Genomic DNA, 18,752 nt, shown 5'->3' with positions numbered 1-18,752 from the left:
TGACAACTTCTTTGATTCTTAGTAAATATAATATACAGTGTTATAATGTTGTTACCTCTTCAAAAACATGCCTGGAATTGTGTTTTGTTTCATTCACGCATGTTTGAGTAATCCTGCATTATTACTCTGTCTACATCACACAGCTCAGAATGCTCTTTTCCACCTTGTGATGTCATGACGTGGTAGTTTTCAAGTTAACAGCTCCTTTTACATTTCGTTCTGTAGAGCTTGGCAATTCCGGGTCTGATATTATCCAAATGATTCTAGTGAAGGAGAGACACAGTGGAGCACATTTCTGTATTACCACATGACATCACAAGGTGGAACAGATTAGAGAGAAGAACTCAGCTTAAATATGCAGGGTTTGTGTGTTAAACATGTGTGAATGAAACAAAACACAACTCCAGGTCTGTTTGTGATGAGGAAACAACATTCTAACATAGATCAGAAACTAGTGTGATCAATTTGAATTCATTAAGCACGTACCTGCTCGTAGGAGGATGACCTGGTCGTCCAGAGGCAGCTCAGAGAAGTGAGGGATCCTCTTGGCCCACTCCACCAGAGTGAAGAGCTGCTTGTCTGCGGCCTGGCAGATGTTTGTCACCGGGTCATTGGGCTGGAAAAGACAGAGAAAATCAAAGAGTCACATACCAGTAGAAGTCAAAACATGACAATGCCCCAGAATGACAGACTATAGTTAACAAAAGAAAACAAAAATAGAATCTAGAATCTGTTAATGGATTTAAAAAGTCATATTTGAACTTCATGTGCAATGCAGTTTAAGTGAATTCATGTATCATTCGTTCATTAGTGTTTTCAAAATAAAATAAAAAATAAGATATGAAAAAACACCTATTTTCTTGATTATTTGTCTCCAAAACCAAAATGAAAAAATGGATAACAGTTGTTTTTTCAGTTTTTGATTTTGTGTTCAAATGAATAATGGAAAAAATGACTAACAGTTTCCATGACTTCAACTGTGATGCTGAACTTTTGCACCGCATAAGGACTGAACCAGAACTAAACCAGTACTAAAACAGGACTAAACCGTCAGTCCTGATCTGGTCCTGGTCTCAGTCCCAGTTTGGTGATGGTCTCAGTCCTGGGTTGGTTCCGGTCTGAGTTCTGGTATCAGTCCTGGTCTGGTCCTGGTCTCAGTCCTGGTCTTAGTCCTGGTCCCGGTCTCGGTCTCAGTCCCGGTCTGGTCCTGGTCTGATCCTGGTCTGGTCCTCGTCTCAGTCCTGGTCTCAGTCCTGGCCTAGTTCTGCTCTTGTCCTGGACCTGGTTTAGTCCTGTTTTAGTCCTAGTTCCATCCTGGTTCAGTCCGGCATCTCATTTTAAATCACGGAAACAGGAAATGGCCGTTATCTCATTTAAACCCGAAATCGAAAACTGAAAAAAAGTTATCTGTTTTTTCATTTTGGTTTTGGAAACAAATAATGAAGAAAATTGTTGTTTTTCCATTTTCTTATTTTTGGTTTTACAACTATCTCCATGGAAACAAGCAGGAGATGCCTCCAGACCAAGATACGGGTCAGATCTGTGCGAAAGATGACCCGCTGACTGTAGGTGTGCATGTTTTTTCAGCTATAAAAACACACATAATTGAATGAATGGCAGATGGAGAAATAATAAGTGTGCTTAGTGATCATTCAACCTGCAAATTCAATTCACCTCTGATTATTTTAACATCCCAAAAAATACTTAACATCTAGTATTTTATCTAAGCCTGTAAAACAGAATTCAGTACAAATCTGTATGAAAATTACAACATTTGAAGCCTTATAATACCTTAAAATCTGTGCGAAATACTTTTATTTTTTACTCTCAAAGTGCATTTTTAAACAGGTACTTAAATACTTTTACATAAGTCGATTTTTGTCACACTCCAGTGTCTGTACTTTTACTTAAGTCTCAAAATTGTTTACTTCTTCACCACTGAATTACCCCCCTTGGAACCGTAAAAAACCTGACAGCTAAACGGTGTCACATCATCTCCCCGCTTGTCTTTCTCCACCCCACCCTCCCCGGCTTTGAACCCCACATGAGCAAGGCACATTCTGGTGAGTAACATCCTTAGCGGGGAAGACAAAACAAACAGTGGTTTTGTCCCAGCATGAAGGGGAATACCTGCAGTGAGGCGTGCGTTCAAAATGGCCCTCGCTTCTCCGGAAGAGTCATAAGGGAGATCTTCGTGAAGTACAAATCACTCTTTTGGACAAGACTTAGGGAGTTGGAAAGAGGCCCCTTCCACACACTTACAACTGAGCAGACTTCCCTCCTCTCAGATGTTATTGCTTTGGTTAGAATGTTAAAAAGCGCACAATAAAGAGCCTGTCATTTACACTCGCACTCAAGTTTAGACTCATCTTCTCTTTCAGCAGTGATGGAAGAAGCACTTGATTTTGTTATTTAAGTAAAACTAGACTTAGACTTCAGACTAAAAGTAGAGATACAAGAGCAAAAATAAAAGTATCACATGAAAACATCAACTTAAGTAACTGTATTAAATATTTAATCAGTATTTCATGCCGATTTCAAGGTGTAATAAAGCTTCAGATATTTTTATTTGTATATTTTTGTTTGCTCAAACTACGACCATGTTCAGCAGGTCTCATCAAATACTATAAAAAAGTCCTGTTCAAAAAAGTAGTGGAGTAGAAAGTACAGATTCCTGCTCTCAAATGTAGTGAAGTAAAAAGTATCCACTTAAAGTACAGATACCTAAAATGTAAACTGTAAAGTACAATACTTTACTACGTTTACTTTGTTACGTTCCACCGTCTTTCAGAGCTTTAGTTTTTCTTTATGTTTGCTACTTTCTAAATGTTTTATACGTACAGACGGCATCAAATATATGATGAAAGATGTATGGACTTATGCTTTATAAAAAAAAATTTAAAAAGTGAAATAACCCAACAAAATATATATTTTTTATTATACATACATATTTAAATCTTCAAAGTATCCACACTGTGCTTTGTTGACAGCATTGCAAACCCTTGGCTTTCTCTCAAAGAGCTTCTTGATGAAGTCTACTAAAATGGTTTACACTTCACAGATGTGGCGTGTCAGGGTCAAGAAATACCAAAAGTGCAAACCAGGGTTCAAATGTACAGTATTTCTTGTTTACTACATTCATGTTCATTCATAGTTTCTGATGCCTTCAGTGGCAATCTACAATGTAAAATATCATGGCAATGGAAAGATGGAAAGAACGTTCAAACTTTTGACTGGTAGTGTTTTTACCTAACATATTTTTCGGACTATAAGTCACACTTTTTTTCATGGTTTGGGTGCTCGTGCGACTTATACTCCAGTGCAATTTATATATTAACATCTTCACACTGACAGCCATGAGAGGGCGATGGAAAACACAGGTCCACGGCAACCGAACTGGTGCGCCATGTGACTTTCCTGGAAGTCATCAGATGGATTGACAAAACCTAGACTTCAGTGACAACCGAAACCATCCTGATTAATTCTAACTGGAACTGATGCTGAGTCTGATGACATAGTTGCTCAGAAGTGACACAGAGGATGAAGAATTCAGTGGATTTAGTGATTTGGATTGAGATGGAGAGTTTGGTGAACTTGTTCTGTTCTGTTGTTTATGCTATAGTTATCTGAAGAACTGTTCATATGTGACGTTAACAGTCTCTTGTTCTGTTTCAAGATGAAATGTCCAGTGCGACTTATATGTTTTTGTCTTCTTCATCACACATTTTTGGCTGGTGCTACTTATAGTCTGAAAAATATGGCCCTGTCTTGATTGCTTGTTCCTACTCTCCTGCTGTTCTTGAACTTTACACTGCAACACTGTAATTTATCCATTGTGAGTCAAATAAATGTTTATCTTATCTATATAAATAGTTAGAAGATTTTTTTTTACAGTACAATAGCCAAATCATCTCTCACTTCTCCGTCGAACCAATGGGGCCCTTTCAAAAATTAACAAATCAACCTTTCGGACAAGAGTGAAGCTGGAGAGGCCTTTACCAGTCAGAAGTTTGGACACACCTTCTCTTTCTATCCTTTTTTAAAAACTTTATTCATGTTTACCACTTTGTACATTTTATATACATACAGAAGACATCAAAGTATCCACCCTTTGCTTTGTTGACAACACTGCAAACTCTTTGGCTTTCTCTCAATGAGCTTCTTGCTGAAGGTTTTCACTTCACAGTTGTGCCATGTCGGGGTTACAGAATGACAAAAGTGCAAGTTCAAATCAAAGGGTGGCTATTTTAGTTAGAATATTCTTTTTTACAGTCACAATAGCCTAATCATCTCTCACTTCTCCGTAGAACCGCCGGGGCCCTTTCAGAAATGAACAAATCACCCTTTTGGACAAGAGCGAAGCTGGAGAGGCCCCTTCGACACACTTAGAGCCGAGCGGACTCTTAGCAGCACAAATGGAACTTCACATAGGGAGTAACGCGTGGAGAAAAAGGAGGGGGAGGAGGGCAGGTTTATTTCGTACTAAATCCGGTCTTGATGGATGAGTGAGAGTGGGTTAAGATGTAATGGGCAATAAAGAAGGAGTAGTTCTTTTCAGGTGTTGGGAGCATTTTGTGAAAGCAGTTTAAGGGGCTTTAAAGGCACATTGTGTAAAGATTGGAGGTAAGGAGGAAGGGCCTAGGTAATGAAAAAGTAATGTATTTTTAGAACGCCCTGTGGCAAAACAAACAAATAAAAAGAAAAAAATGTGGAGTTCTATTGTATCATTAATACAATTTGGAGTACAGAGTTGCCACGTCAGCTTATTTATAGCAACTTTGGGTCATTTTTGGGGGGGAAAGTCACTAGCAAATTTTAACAATTGCAGGTGGTGTATTTTTTTGCTCTTGAGAGGTATTTTCAAATCATAAAAGAAGTGATTTTTACCCTTCTTTTCAGTTCAGTTTCTCTTTACTAAACCCAATAATCGCTGTATTACAAAAATGTATTCTTGTGAGCTTTAAGCCATGTTATAATGGTGGTACCTCTTCAAAAACATACCATGAGCTGTGTTTTGTTTCATTCACACATGTCCGAGTAATTTTACTTTATTAGTCTGTCTATATCTCCAAAGCTCAAAATGTTCTGTTACACCTTGTGATGTCATGAAGCGGTAGTTTTCAAGTTATCAGCCCCTTTTGACTTAAGTAATTCAGTAGAGATTGGCAATTCTAGGTCTGAAATCATCCAAATGATTCTAGTGAATGCGTATGGAGTTTAAAAACACAGTGGATGTTTGGTCAAAAGTGAGTTAATGTCATTTTGGGGAGTATTTGAGACCTCCTTTAACATGTGAATAAATATCGTGAAAATTATTGAGCTCAAAATTGACCTCTGACTCTTATTTTGTTTTGTCAGTTCCTGTACTCTGCCTTTGTATCATGAGCCAAAAATAAGGAGTCGTGCAAAGGCAAAAGGCAGTAGCAGCATATGTTTTCTTTTGTTGCGGCCTTGGCATAGTCTTAACACATTAAATAAATATTCCTTTGTACCCGATTATACTTAAATTGTCTTTAATGTGAAAGAATTTTGTGTATTTATTCATACTGAACATCAGGGGTCTCCAACCTTTTTCGTCTGGTGAGCTCCTTTACAGAATGAAAATGCCGGAGAGCTTTACTGTTAACAGTCGCAAGAAAATCAGATTGTGTAAGAGCCGCAACAACTTTTAGATGAGGTACACTTAGATGCCTCTAAAGCATAAACCTTTATCCAATTATTAGTGCACAAAGTTAGGCATCAAAATGATATATTTAAAATGGTAATAGGCATTTAATTCATCAAACTGAGTTATTCAGCACAATAGGTGTAATTCAGAAATCCTTTCGCGAGCTACTTGGAGGGGGGTGCAAAGTAATGTGACTGTTTAACTGTGTAAGTGTCGCCGCACGATCCTGATCAGCACTAAACAGGAAATCCAAAGCTCTTCTGTATAATTTTAAACAAACAGCATGATGACTCGACCTTGGTGAGGTGTTCTGATAATGGATGGAAGTCTGGAGAAAATCAAGCAAATAATGTTCGTTTGAGATTTCTGCCTTTTTTCTTTTATCTTTGCACGACTCCTTATTTTTGGCTCATGGTACAAAGACAGAGTACTTGAACTGACAAATAAGGGTCAATAGTCAATTTTGAGCTCAATATTTTTTTGATACAAATATTTCTTCATTATAGCAACTAGATGTCAAATTTTGGGAGCCCTACCTGTTATACTTTTGTCTGGACAAAACAGAAACTTTGAAGTTGTTTTTTCTCAGTTTCACACTCTGGAGAGATAAGATCTTTCGACTTTAAACACGTGTGAATGAAACAAAACACAACTCCAGGTATGTTTTTGATGTGGATACTGTTTTAACATAGATCAGAAAATATCTTCATTGAAAATACTTTTTACAACAATCTCAATGCGAAACAGAAACAAGCAAGAAGCCAATAGAGCCATGAGAGATTAAACTTTTTGAAAACACCAGCACTTTCTTCTAATCTTATTCCAAATTTCAGTTTTAATGCTGCATAAATATTACATTTTAGCGACTTTGGGGACACTAAGGTACAAGATAACACTATTAGCATACAACGTCAATATCTGCTCGCAACACACACACACACACACACACCTTTGTTTGCCATCCCTTGAAGCCGTCGCATTGTTTACCCACGCCATCAAACTCCCACCCCCCGAAAAACGTGCGCTCTCGATGGAGTACCCCGCTGCGACGCTCCCTCCCTTGGGTCATCATGTCTCCGGTTCATCGTCGCTGCAAAATTCCCCCCAAAAATCCTCAACAAAGCCGTCAATCTCAGACAAGTTATTCAAAAGCATCCCTCGAGCTAGCAAAACCCGAATGTAAACAACAATGTAAGACAATACACATTATTTTTCTTGCATAATTCATTCGAAATCTCCGACTATCCCAAAGTGAACTCCTCAGGTAGCAACTTCTCCCCCGCAAACTTCTTCAGCTAAATCCCAGCGATCGATGCTAAAGAGCGAAGGATCACCACGTCAACAGCTCGCTCTCTGGAGCAGATTAGAGTGAGATAAAGGGGAAGACACGCTCGCTTTTTATGTAGCGCTCAGGTCGAAGCCCGATCCCAGTGTTCTGTTCCCGGTGGACAGTTTGAAGCTAGCGGTGACTACCTCAGATATGCAGAGGAATCTTCAAAAAGCCAGCACAAAGAGGCTGTTGTTTTGAGAAAGATGTTTTAAGATGGAAGAAGAAAACAAAAATGGTATGAATATTTAAGAGTTGCATCATTTTGGGAGACGGGGGACAGTGTAACAAGCGTTTTTTTAGTTCATAAACAGATAGGTGATTCCAAGAAGTAAAGGTTTTCAGAAACGTAATTTATTCTTTTTGTAATATTGAGCAGCATCAAGAAAACAAACCCATGACTTAAGTCTAAGAGCTTTTATTATGCTATTTTCTCTTCTATGTTATATTGTTGTTTTCCCATCACAAACCCGACCGATATGGATCTTTTTTTTTTTTTTTTTTGCGGCCAATATGATACCGATAAATGGGAGTTGGACGATTTTGATAGCTGATATAAAACTCAGTATATTTAGTGATGTAAAAATTCACTGTAAATCTTCAGTTGATTATAAAATTTAGGTTTGGATCTACTAGATTTTATATTGGGTTTGTTTAGGCGGCATTTATTTTTATTCTGCCTCTTTACAGTCTTATTTAAAGACAGAAGGTCGACCTAATCACATTTTTCATGACATTTTAGCCATTAAAGAAAGTTACAGACACACACTAATTGCTCCACAGATAAATTTTGATGCGGCACCACATATTAGGACATTTATCTGTCTGTAAATTGGATTAAATCGACATGATATAGAGAGTCTAAGCTTTATAATGAGGTTTAACATGCCCACGTGGACTATCAGCCTATATCGATAAGGTTTACGCCGATAGTCGATATGTCTCCAAGAGTTCGTTTTGTTTCCTTCACACATGTTCAACACACAAACCCTGCAGATTTAGGATGAGTTCTTCTCTTCAGTGGAAAACACTCTGTTCTGCCTTGAGATGTCATGTGGTAATACTGGAAGTGCTTCACTGTGTCTTTAAACTTCATACATCTTCATTAGAATGATTTCAGCTCTACGGGATGTATAAGGCAGCTGATAACTTGAAAACTACCGCTTCATGACATCACAAGGTGGAACAGAGCATTTTGAGGTTTGGAGATGTAGACAGACTAATAATAAAAGGCGTCTCAAACGTGTGAATGAAACAAAACGCAGCTCCAGGTCTGTTTTTGAGGAGGGAACAACATTATAGCATAACTTAAAACTAAATTTTGCATAATATAGGACCTTTAAAGTCTAACTTGAGTAACAGAGCATGGAACATTGATGACAAGACAACTGAACTTAAACAGCACCTTTTACACATTGTTAGGTGCTGGCTCCTTTTTGTGCATCCTTTTGCATGTATTTTTAAATCTATGTATGTTTTGTGGCGTGGCTGGACCTAGTATAAATAGGCCACCTATCAGTGACGCTCTCTCTCTTGCTCCTGCACTCTTGCTGCGCACCGCCTCGCCCTCCACACACCCGGGCGAGCGCTCGTCGCCTTACGCGCTCCTCTGCCTTGGCTGCCGCACCGTGCCTGCTGTTAGCTGCAGTTAGCCTTTTGTGTTTGACCTGGTGGAACCGCCTGTCCTGTTTTCGCTTTTTGTTTGGTAAGGTTAGTTTGGGGATGTCTTTTTTCCTTTAGGTTAGAGATGTCAGTACCGGCTTTTATGGCCCTGTATGAGGTTGCCGTGCCACATCATTTTGTTCTGTTTGGCCGCTCACCAGGTCCACCTTTCAGTTGTTATTTTGTTTTTGGGCATGGGAGCAGTTTTAGCATTTTAAAGTAAATTAAAATGTACTTAATAATAAAAACAACTTTAATTTTCTAACCCTTTCGCCTCCTTTGTCCTCTTTAATGTGTTTGAACCACCTGAGTTCTAACACACATGAGCCGGGCACTGCAATCATATTTGTATATAAACCTGTAAATAGAGTTGTGCATGTGGAAGTAATGAGAGTATATGTCAGACCTGCACATTTTAATACTAACGTTGTATGAGTGTGTTTTATAGTCTAATGAGATGCATGTGGGAGCCGGTATTGTAGGCTTTTGTCCTGTTTTATGAATTGTGCAGATGATGTGGCTGGCCTTGGTCCACCAGTGGACTAAGGATGGAAATTAGCTTTGGCTACAGTCCTGCATATTTACAAGTCCATGTTTGTCTCTTACATTATCTCATCTTTTAATATGCATTGTCCCTTTAATAAATAAGTACAAATACAAATATACAAGCTGCAAAGTATCAATATATATGAATGTGTAAAAATCAATCAACACTTGAAAACTTCGAAAATCTAATCACTTCATTTTTCCAGTGTTTACACCTCTAGATTCCACTGTATTATCTCCTTGCTAAGATGCTGGAGGAGAGATGGAGTCAACTATCTGCTCATGTGGGCAGAGAGAGACAGAGAGAGAGACAGGGAAACCAGGTCAGTGTACACAACTCTGAGATCTTCATTCAACTTTTATCAACGCGCCATGTTTAACCACAATCAAGGGACTTGGGCTTCTCTTCCAACTCCCACACTCAGATGTTGGGTTAGATTTAGTGTAACTTGGTTTTAGGGCTCAATGCATTTGGTAAAACATCTCATTGTGATGGAATTTGCGATGTAAACGGAAAACGTCTTTGTCGAAAATGAGTTATTCATATTATAGTCTTGTTCCTGAATACCTTATGCACACGTTTATCATGATTTTGAAGAGAGATAAATTTTTCTAGAACTTTCAGCAACAATATTTCAGAACTAGCCAGACTATAATTGGAACTTTATGATTCTAGGGGGACAATTTAAAAATGTAATGTTATTCTATTTTTTGATCTATGTTATAATGTTGTTTCCTCATCATAAAACAAACCTTGAACAATTTCATCCTTAGAATTACCTATTTCTACTGAATAAACTTGAAAACTACCACCAAATGACATCACAACGTGGACCAGAGCATTCTGAGCTTTGGAGATGTAAAAAAACTAATAATATGTGAAACAAAAACAGCTCCAGGTTTTCAGTGAGGTAACATTCTAACATGCCGTTAAGCTCACAAGAGTCAATTTTGTGTAGTACAGGAACTTTAAGAAAGTCAATGATATTTTATTTGACCTGCCAATACAATCTGGTGATATGGTTCAGAATTGGTACAAAATTGCATAATTCATGTTTATGCCTTTATCTCAATCACATGATGAAATAGCCAAATAACATCCCAAAAGATTTTCTAACCCAGATCTCTCTTACTCAGAAGCTTCCAAGATGTTAAAAAGGGTTTGTTAAAATCAGATCTTTCCCCAAGATACAGTAAACTTGTTAGAAGCAATGGGCACCCAAAATATGTTTGAGTACATATTTTAGCGAGCACTCTTGCCTCACAGCAAGAAGGACACCAAGGCCTTTCTGTTCTCCTTGTTTCTGGGTGAGTTTCCTCAGGCACTCTGGTTTACTCCAGCAACCCAAAATATGCCCAATATGTCAAATCCTCCAGCTAAGGGAGTCCTGAACCAAACTAGCTCAACATAGGTAGACAGATAGGCAGTTTGAGTGTTGTGGTTTAAAAAAGGATGTAGCATATCAAAGGTCCATAGTTAGTTCCTTAGGTTACATTTACACTGAAATGAATCACTCTATCACTGTATCGGAAATGATTTGAATCCAGACACGTCGTTTCTTTTTCCACAATCAAAGCCTTCCCTATCCACACAGTAACGCGAAAGCGCCTGAAACACTAGTCACATGACTAAGCTGGCATCATGATGTCATGAAAACAGTCTTTTCTACTAGCAAGTAGTTGTAACTATGCTGTTTCCCGTTTGTCTCTGGATTGTTTGAACTGTTTTCCTCAATAGCATCACATGACCAATATCACGAACCCAGCGAATTAGGAAGGCGCAAGTCACAGTAATATGGTCCAATAAGGACGCAACTATAGCTCCAGATCAGATCCATATTCAGATGAATTCATGCGAGCTGGCGGCACCAGATAGTTCTGTTTCTGGAGCCGTTTTCCATCAGATTAATGTGGACGAACACTGCATTCGCAACAAAAACGACTCAAATACGTAGTAGTGTGGATGGTGTCTTAGCCTCTTGCACGGTCTCCATGTATATGGGAAAACAAACTGAAAAGTTAATTTCATACAATCCAACATTCTCTTACTTAGTTGGTTAAAATCCCATGATATGATGTTTAAAACTGAGCTCAAAAAAGTTTCAGTAACTGTTTAGTGTGTGAGCCAGGCAGCCACAAGAGAAGACAACCAGCAGCCCTGAAGCATGGGTCAAATGCAGACGACAGACTACAGGGACTATAAAATGTCCTTAGTACTTGAGGTCGGGCTGTTGTACTCCATTGCCTAAGCCAGAGAAACCACAACTTGTACTGTCTAAAATAAGCACTAAAACATCCATATTATCTTTTCCACAGTTTTGGAGCCCCCAGCCTCCCTTTGCCTCTCCCTCTCCCAGGACACAAAACAGCCATGGAGCGAAACATGTCTCACTTCCACACTGCTTTTGCTCCACCGTCCCAAAACAAATCATTGCATTTTTATCAGCGTGTCTGCCCCTCCATCCCTGATACTGCCGAGTCGGGAACATGAGCTCCTACACTGAGGAACGCCGGGCTTGCATACTGTTCCATCAAATTTTCATCATTCGCCAACAGGAGCCCAAAGACTTTCAATCCTTCAATTTTTCATTATGCAAACGCCAGACTGTAGTGCCGTGACAGCAGTGAAGAGAGCTGCTATGGAAATGGACTGTCCCACTTTTAAAGACAGGACCAGAGGAAAGAGGAGACCTGGGTACAGTACAGCAAAGGGAGATAATTCACGTCGCTTCACGGAGATAATTGTCGTCAAAGGGAAGTCTCTGGAATGGTTTGATACAGAGGTATAATACAGGATCATAATAAATATATAAAAATATTAGTAAGAGGTTTTAATATTTGCAGTGTTGCAGGAAAATTGAGGATAAAATAGAGAAGCATTTTGTAAATAAAGGCGATACTGGGAACCAAATCACACGAGAGTTGTTTTGTAAAATTATTGGTCAGCAGTAAAAATAAATGTTGAAGGTACACAAAATGAACTCTCTGAGCTTTAAGTCATGTTATAATGAGTACTGTACCTCAATACATAGGCCATGATAAGATACATATCTCAATACAGTGCATTTTCAGTTCAAAACGATATATATTTCAAATCGATTCGATACGGTTCAATAAAAAATAATGGCAAAATGTAGCCAGGCTGGTGCCACCTAGTGCATCAGCTCAATTTCATTTCTCTCCAGTGACTATGTCAGGAATAGACGGTTTGCAAGAACCCCGGAAGTTGTAGACTGCGCACCGGCCAATCAGTGAAGAGCTGTGAAGCCATGACATCAAACTCCAGCGCCTGTCTGGGTCCCTTTTGTGTTACAGCACAACAGTAAAAAAAAGTGGTTGAGATGGATGTAGACGAAGACATACATTCTGTGATGGCAACGATTCCCAAGATCGAGGATTTAAAGCTGAAACAAAAAGAATGTTTGGTGAAGGGGAAAAACGTTATTGCCCTTCTTCCTACGGTATTGGGCGCATTACATACGTCACTACCAAATAGCAACGATTGGTTTAATAAAAAAGTACCCGCCTACTGGTGAGCAAACGAATCCTAATGCTGCGAGGTCAGACGGTTTCCACGAAGTGAAACCGGCTGATAAATCATACTAGGCATAATGATGACTGTGATGCTAAAAGTCTTTGTTAAACCACTTCTTGTGCAGAGTCAATATGAAAAACACAATTTTTAAAAGATATATATATATATATATATATATATATATATATATATATATATATATATTATATATATATTATATATTTATTTATTATTTATTTTTTCAAAGTACACTGATTGCTGTACAAATGAAGACCAAGTACTAACATAAACAACACTGGTACAGTGGTCAGATCAACTAACCCACAGGTTGGGGTTCCCACCTCGCCCCTGGTGTCTGAATGGGTGAGTGGTTCTTGATGTAAAGAGCTTTGAGTGCCTTGAAGGAGGAAAAGTGCTGCATAAAAATGTGACCATTTACCATTCTTGACCTTAACTATGAAGGGTCAAAGCTTGCACAAGTAAAAGAACATTTTCCATCTACAATTCTCATTTTGAATTATGTATTTTAGGTAAAGAATATAAAATAAGATACCTACAAGTTCATAATAAAATATAGACATTTCTGTCTTGCATTTTTTCTTCCCTAAATACAAAACAGGACATACGCCAGAGTTTTTTTATTTTTTTTCAAATTTAAATTGTTCTGGTGGAAGATCCATCAGATTTTTCTCCATGTAAATGTTATTGCTTCGTCTGGAATGTTCCACAGTATGTCATGAAGACCAGACCAGACTAAGTTACAGGTCGGATCTGCGGAGAGGCGACACCCGCTCACAGTTAGAATGGTTGTTTTTCTAAGAATTTTTGAGCTATTAAAACACTTGTAATTAAATAAACGTAAGGTAGAGCTGTTTAATGTCATACTGTGGAACATTCCAGGCAGAGCAATGACGTATCCATAGAAACAAGCAGGTGACGGACCCTCAACCAAAAAGTTATAGTGCGCCTTTGAAAGTGGTTTTGCTAGAAAAACGAAAAAGTAAATATATAATGACTAAAATAAGATCACAATAATATTCTATCGCAAATCTATCCAGTGACATTCCCTTCTGCTGCTGTACCGAGAAACCCCCACTACCCCTCCTCTCTCCCTCTCCCCTCCCTCGTTCCCTCCCTCTCCGTCTGTGCGCACATTACTCGCGCCTGTTTAACTCCTGTTCTAGGTCACCATGAGATAAGCTGGGCCGGTGGGCGAGGGGCAGTGGGCGGCCGGGGTGGTCCCATTCAAGTCTGAGCCCTCGTGACCCGGGCCCTGTGCTTCCATCGGGGCACGCAGCGCTGGAGCTGAATGGGCCCACAGCGGGGGGGCCGCTAATAGGAACGTCGGCAGGGGGTCAAAAGGACTGGGGCCTGGGTTATGAAATTCTGGCTTTGGTGGTGTTCGTTTGGATAATTTGTGTCAGATTTTTTTCCATCGTCCTTGAGTTAAATGTGTCTTGCCTCATTACAGATATATTGTATAAGCAGCTCTTGAGGTCAAAATAAGTCCATCTGCTTCTAATTAGGAAGCATTTTAATGTTCGAGCACCAGGAAGTGCACGTTAGCATGATAGCTGTTGTTAGTTGTTGTTACTATGTTGGCAAATCTCCGCTCTGTTTTTGTAAATATACAGATGTGTTCAAAATTGTTGGTACCTCTCAGGTAATGAAAGGAATATCAAAAATCATCACTGAAATAACTTGAAACTGAGAAAAGCAATAATAAATAATTGACTGAAAATGGTCCTACGTAAATCAAACATTGTTTTTCACCTGTGGTTAAAAAGAATTATTAGAAAAAACAAAATAATCAAAACTGGCCTGGACAAAAATGATGGTAGCCTTAACTTAATATTTTGTTACACAACCTTTTGAGGTAAACTCTGCAAATAAATGATTTCAGTCACTGTCAATAAGAGTTCTGCACTGGTCAACTGGTGTTTTAACCCACTCCACATCAGCAAACTGCTTGAGTTGTCTCAGGTTTGAAGGATGCCTTCTCCAGACAGCATGTTTCAGCTCATTTAACACATGTTTAGTAGGATTGAGATCTGGGCTCACAAAAAAACACTCCAGAACAGTTCAAAGTTCTCTTCTTAGTCATTCTTGTGTGTTTTTAGCTGTGTGTTTTGGGTCATTGTCCTGTTGGAAGACCCATGACCTATGACTAAGACTTCTGACACTAGGCAACACATTTCGTTCCAAAATACCTTCATAGTTTTGAGATTTCATTGTACCTTGCACAGATTCAAAACACCCTGAGCCAGACGCAGCAAAACAGCCCCAGAACAAAACCAAGCCTCCTCCGTGCTTCACAGTAGGGACAGTGTTCTTTTCTTGGTCTGCTTCATTTTTGCATCTTTGAACAGAAGTTTTGTGGCTTGTCATTATGCATTGTGGCAAAGTCTCACTTTTTTATGATTTGCTCTCAACAGTGGTCTCCTCCCATGAAGTCCACTTTGGCATTTACAGGTACGGATGGCGCGATCTGACAACCTCATTTCTTTGGAGGTTGTTCTGGGCTCTTTTGGTTACCACATTTTTATTGGTTATTTTTCAGTAAATGTTTATTTATTATTGCTTTTCGTAGTTTTTTCATTACCAGAGGCGTAACAACTATTTTTAACAGGTCTGTATTTATTATTTTCAGAGTTTTTAAAAAAGTTGGATTGCTTGAAACAAACAAAACAACAAAAATATAAAAATCTAAATAACAAAAGTTTGAGTAAGTCAAGAATGTTCACCAGTTAGCATGGTACAGAGCACATAAAGCACAAGCAAAAGCATATAAAAATGTTTTAAGACCGTCTCAAAACTCAAGAAAAAATACAAAATGGATTAAACAGGACGTGTTCTGGAACATTGATTAGGAAACGTTGGTGATCAGCTGCAAATGATCAATATCAGATACCAATATCTCTCAAAACCCCCCAAAAAACTAAACGTACGCTTAATTTCTAGTTGTAGTTATGACCAGATTTAGTTCTGATTTCTACATGACTCTTTGACTCCTTTAGTCCATTTCCTCCCATGACACCACCTCTCCTCCATCTCTCCCTCTCTTCCTCTCTTTCTCTGTCTGTCTCTTCCTCTCTTTCACGGGACGGGCAGAGCTCCTCTCCCTCGGATACAGAGCTGAACGCTTACGTGGCCCGCGATGCTTTCAGGGAACAGCCAGCGTGTTGGATAATTCATGCTCCGGCGCGTCCCTGTGGCCAGCTGATACTGATGGAGAGATGAAGAGGAGGAGGAGAGGGGGAAAGAGGAGAGAGGAGAGGAGACTTCCACAGAGAAATAGGGTCTTTACACCAAAAGCTCCACTCCAGAGGGAAGAGGATAGAGGAAGAGGAGGACAGCTCGAAAGTCTGACTGGATAAAAGAGTTATAAAGTACAGGAGTGGATGGAGAGGAAGAGGAGGAGAAAAGAGTGTTATAGAAGGTGGATGGGTTTGTTATGCTAGACACTGGAGCAGTACTGGCGGAAAAGAAGTTGGGAAAGCTGGTGACTTTATTAGCAAGTGTGTAAAAATGTATTAAAAGTAAACCAGGGGAAATCCAGTATTCAACTCAAGGGCCAATATTACGCTATTTTCTGATCTATGTTATAATGTTGTTTCCTCATCACAAACATACCAGGTTTGTTTCATTCAAAATCTGCATATTTAGGCCACATTTACACCGAAACGAATCACCGTATCGGAAATGATTTACGTCCAGACACGTCGTTTCTGTGTCTGCAAGCCTTCCCTATCCACACAGCTTTGTTTACGTTTTACTGAAACAAAACTTAAAGCTCCATGGCTAATTTGCATAAACTGAGCACTCAAAAAAAAAGTTCAGCTTCTGTTGGACTAAAGGACATGACTCAGTGGAGTATGAGTGTTCTTTCTGTGACAGAGGGGTGTTCTGCTGATGGTGAGTCTGTTCTGTGCTTCTATCATGTTGGAGATGGTTCATGTCAAACTTTATTTTTATGCGTTTGCAGGTCATACACACAGACCGTATATATGAATGGACATATATCCTAGCTTCTTAGCGTTTTGGTGTTGAATTACTTCACGGAGCATAGACCTACGTCAGTGTATCTGCGTATCAGTGTTTTCAGGTGTCCACACAGTGCCGGATCAGATCTGTATGCAGATGAATTCCTGGGAGCTAACGACACCAGATCGTTTTGTCTCTGGAGCCGTCTTCCATCGGATTAGTGTGGACGAGCACTGCATCCACAACGAAAATGACTTGAATATGTACTAGTGTGGATGGGGCCTTAGGCTGAGTTCTTCTCTCAAATGGAATACACTCTGTTCCACTTTGACTCAGAATTATTCATATGACATAACAATCTCTAAAGGTAAAACAACTTGAAACCAACTTGAACTTGAAACTTGAGTCAACTTGAAAACTATCGCTTCATGACATCACAAGGTGGAGCAGAGCATTTCGAGCTTTGGAGATGTAGACAAACTAATAATAAAGAATTACTCAAACATATGAATGAAACAAAACACAACTCCAGGTCTGTTTTTGATGAAGTAAGTAAGAGAGAATTTTGTTTATTAGGACCTTTATCTATAAAACTGTATCATTTAATGCAAACTTGGCCCTTTGGTTGACTCTGACTGGCCTCTTTAAGCTCATTTGGAATAACAAAATAAAGATATTTTATCATTTTTCCTCATACATCGACTAAGGCTGCATTGCTTTTATTTTAGAGGTGTTTTTTAATACATTTTTTTGTAAGGCAGCCAACTCTTACCAGTGTTACCAGCTCATCAAAACAATGCGATTTACTGCTTTTTCTGAAGAAATACAATTAATATTATGCAGAATTGAGTTAACTGAGTTTTGGCCCTCCACAATATTTTCTGTTTCTCATGTGGCCCCATGGAAATAATAATTGCCCATCCCTGCTCTAAGTGAATAAACACAAGTGACAAGTTTATGGCCATACTGTGGAACATTCCAGTCAAAGCATTAACATCTTCTTGGAGATGAGCAGATCTCTTGAAAAAACATAACACAGTACAGCTTTTTGCACAATTTAGCTATTTCATTCATTCTTTTTTCCACCACAGGACTATCTTTTAAAAGGTAAAGGGTTAAGTAAAAACGCAAAACTGACTCAAGAGCTTTAAGCTGTATTAAAATGTCGTTACTGTCTCGAAATCATACCTGGAGTTGTGTTTTGTTTCATTCATGTTTGAGTTGTTCAGAGACTGAAATTACCTGAATGATCCCAGTGAAGGTGTATGAAATTTAAAAACACAATGGAGTGTTTTCCATTTGAGAGAAGAACTCAGCCTAAGTTTCCAGCAGAGGTGGGGCCAAGTCTTTGTTTTGCAAGTCTCAAATAAGTCTCAAATCTTTGACCTCAAGTCCGAGTCAAGTCCCAAGTCAAATACAGACAAGTCGAGTCTCGAGTCACTGGCCCATAAGTCCAAGTCAAGTCCAAGTCGTCTGCTTTGAGCTTCAAGTCATTTCAAGTCTTAAGTCTCAAGTCAAGTGCTTAGATTTTTTTAGTATATAAGAGTTGTGAAAGTTCATTTAGTTTACTTTTCTTGACAAGATCTTAGTTTGAATCATTACGGTCAAAACAGAAAGAATTCAAATTTAAAAATGCTTCAAGTCTTTTCAAGTCCGAGTCAAGTCCCAAGTCATCGACCTTCAAGTCCAAGTCGAGTCCCAAGTCTTAGTCCATTTTATCAAGTCAAGTCTCAAAAAAATAGTCCTAAAAATAGTGACTCAAGTCTGACTCGAGTCCAAGTCACGACCTCTGGTTTGCTGGGTTTGTGAGTAAAACGTGTGGTGTGAAGGAAACAAAAAACAACTCCAGGTGTATTTGTGAGGAGGAAACAACATGACAACATCGACCAAAAAAGAGTATAATATGAACCCTTTAATTGCGATAGCCCAGTATAAGAAGTCACATTGGTAATTCGTAAAAAATCTATAATCACAATAAAAATTTCATATCTAAAGTAATTGTTTACGTTTCCAGGAAGCTGTTTTTAAAA

General features: G+C 38.9%; 1 protein-coding gene across 7 annotated transcripts in view; it reads right to left on the bottom strand.

Moving 5' to 3' along the window:
• Positions 1-18,752, bottom strand: part of rxraa (retinoid X receptor, alpha a) — a 361,198-nt gene that overhangs the window by 17,474 nt on the left and 324,972 nt on the right. For all 7 annotated transcript variants that reach the window (XM_055154229.1, XM_055154228.1, XM_055154232.1 and 4 more), the window contains one exon: positions 487-616. In XM_055154229.1, the coding sequence (XP_055010204.1) occupies positions 487-616 (130 nt within the window). The remainder of the gene's footprint in view (positions 1-486; positions 617-18,752) is intronic.

Source organism: Boleophthalmus pectinirostris, unplaced genomic scaffold, assembly GCF_026225935.1.
Source record: "Boleophthalmus pectinirostris isolate CB_2022bp ecotype Guang Dong unplaced genomic scaffold, ASM2622593v1 HiC_scaffold_18, whole genome shotgun sequence".
Classification (NCBI taxonomy): domain Eukaryota; kingdom Metazoa; phylum Chordata; class Actinopteri; order Gobiiformes; family Gobiidae; genus Boleophthalmus; species Boleophthalmus pectinirostris.
The sequence above is the reverse complement of the archived record's forward strand: the minus strand, read 5'-3'. Positions and strand labels throughout refer to the sequence as shown.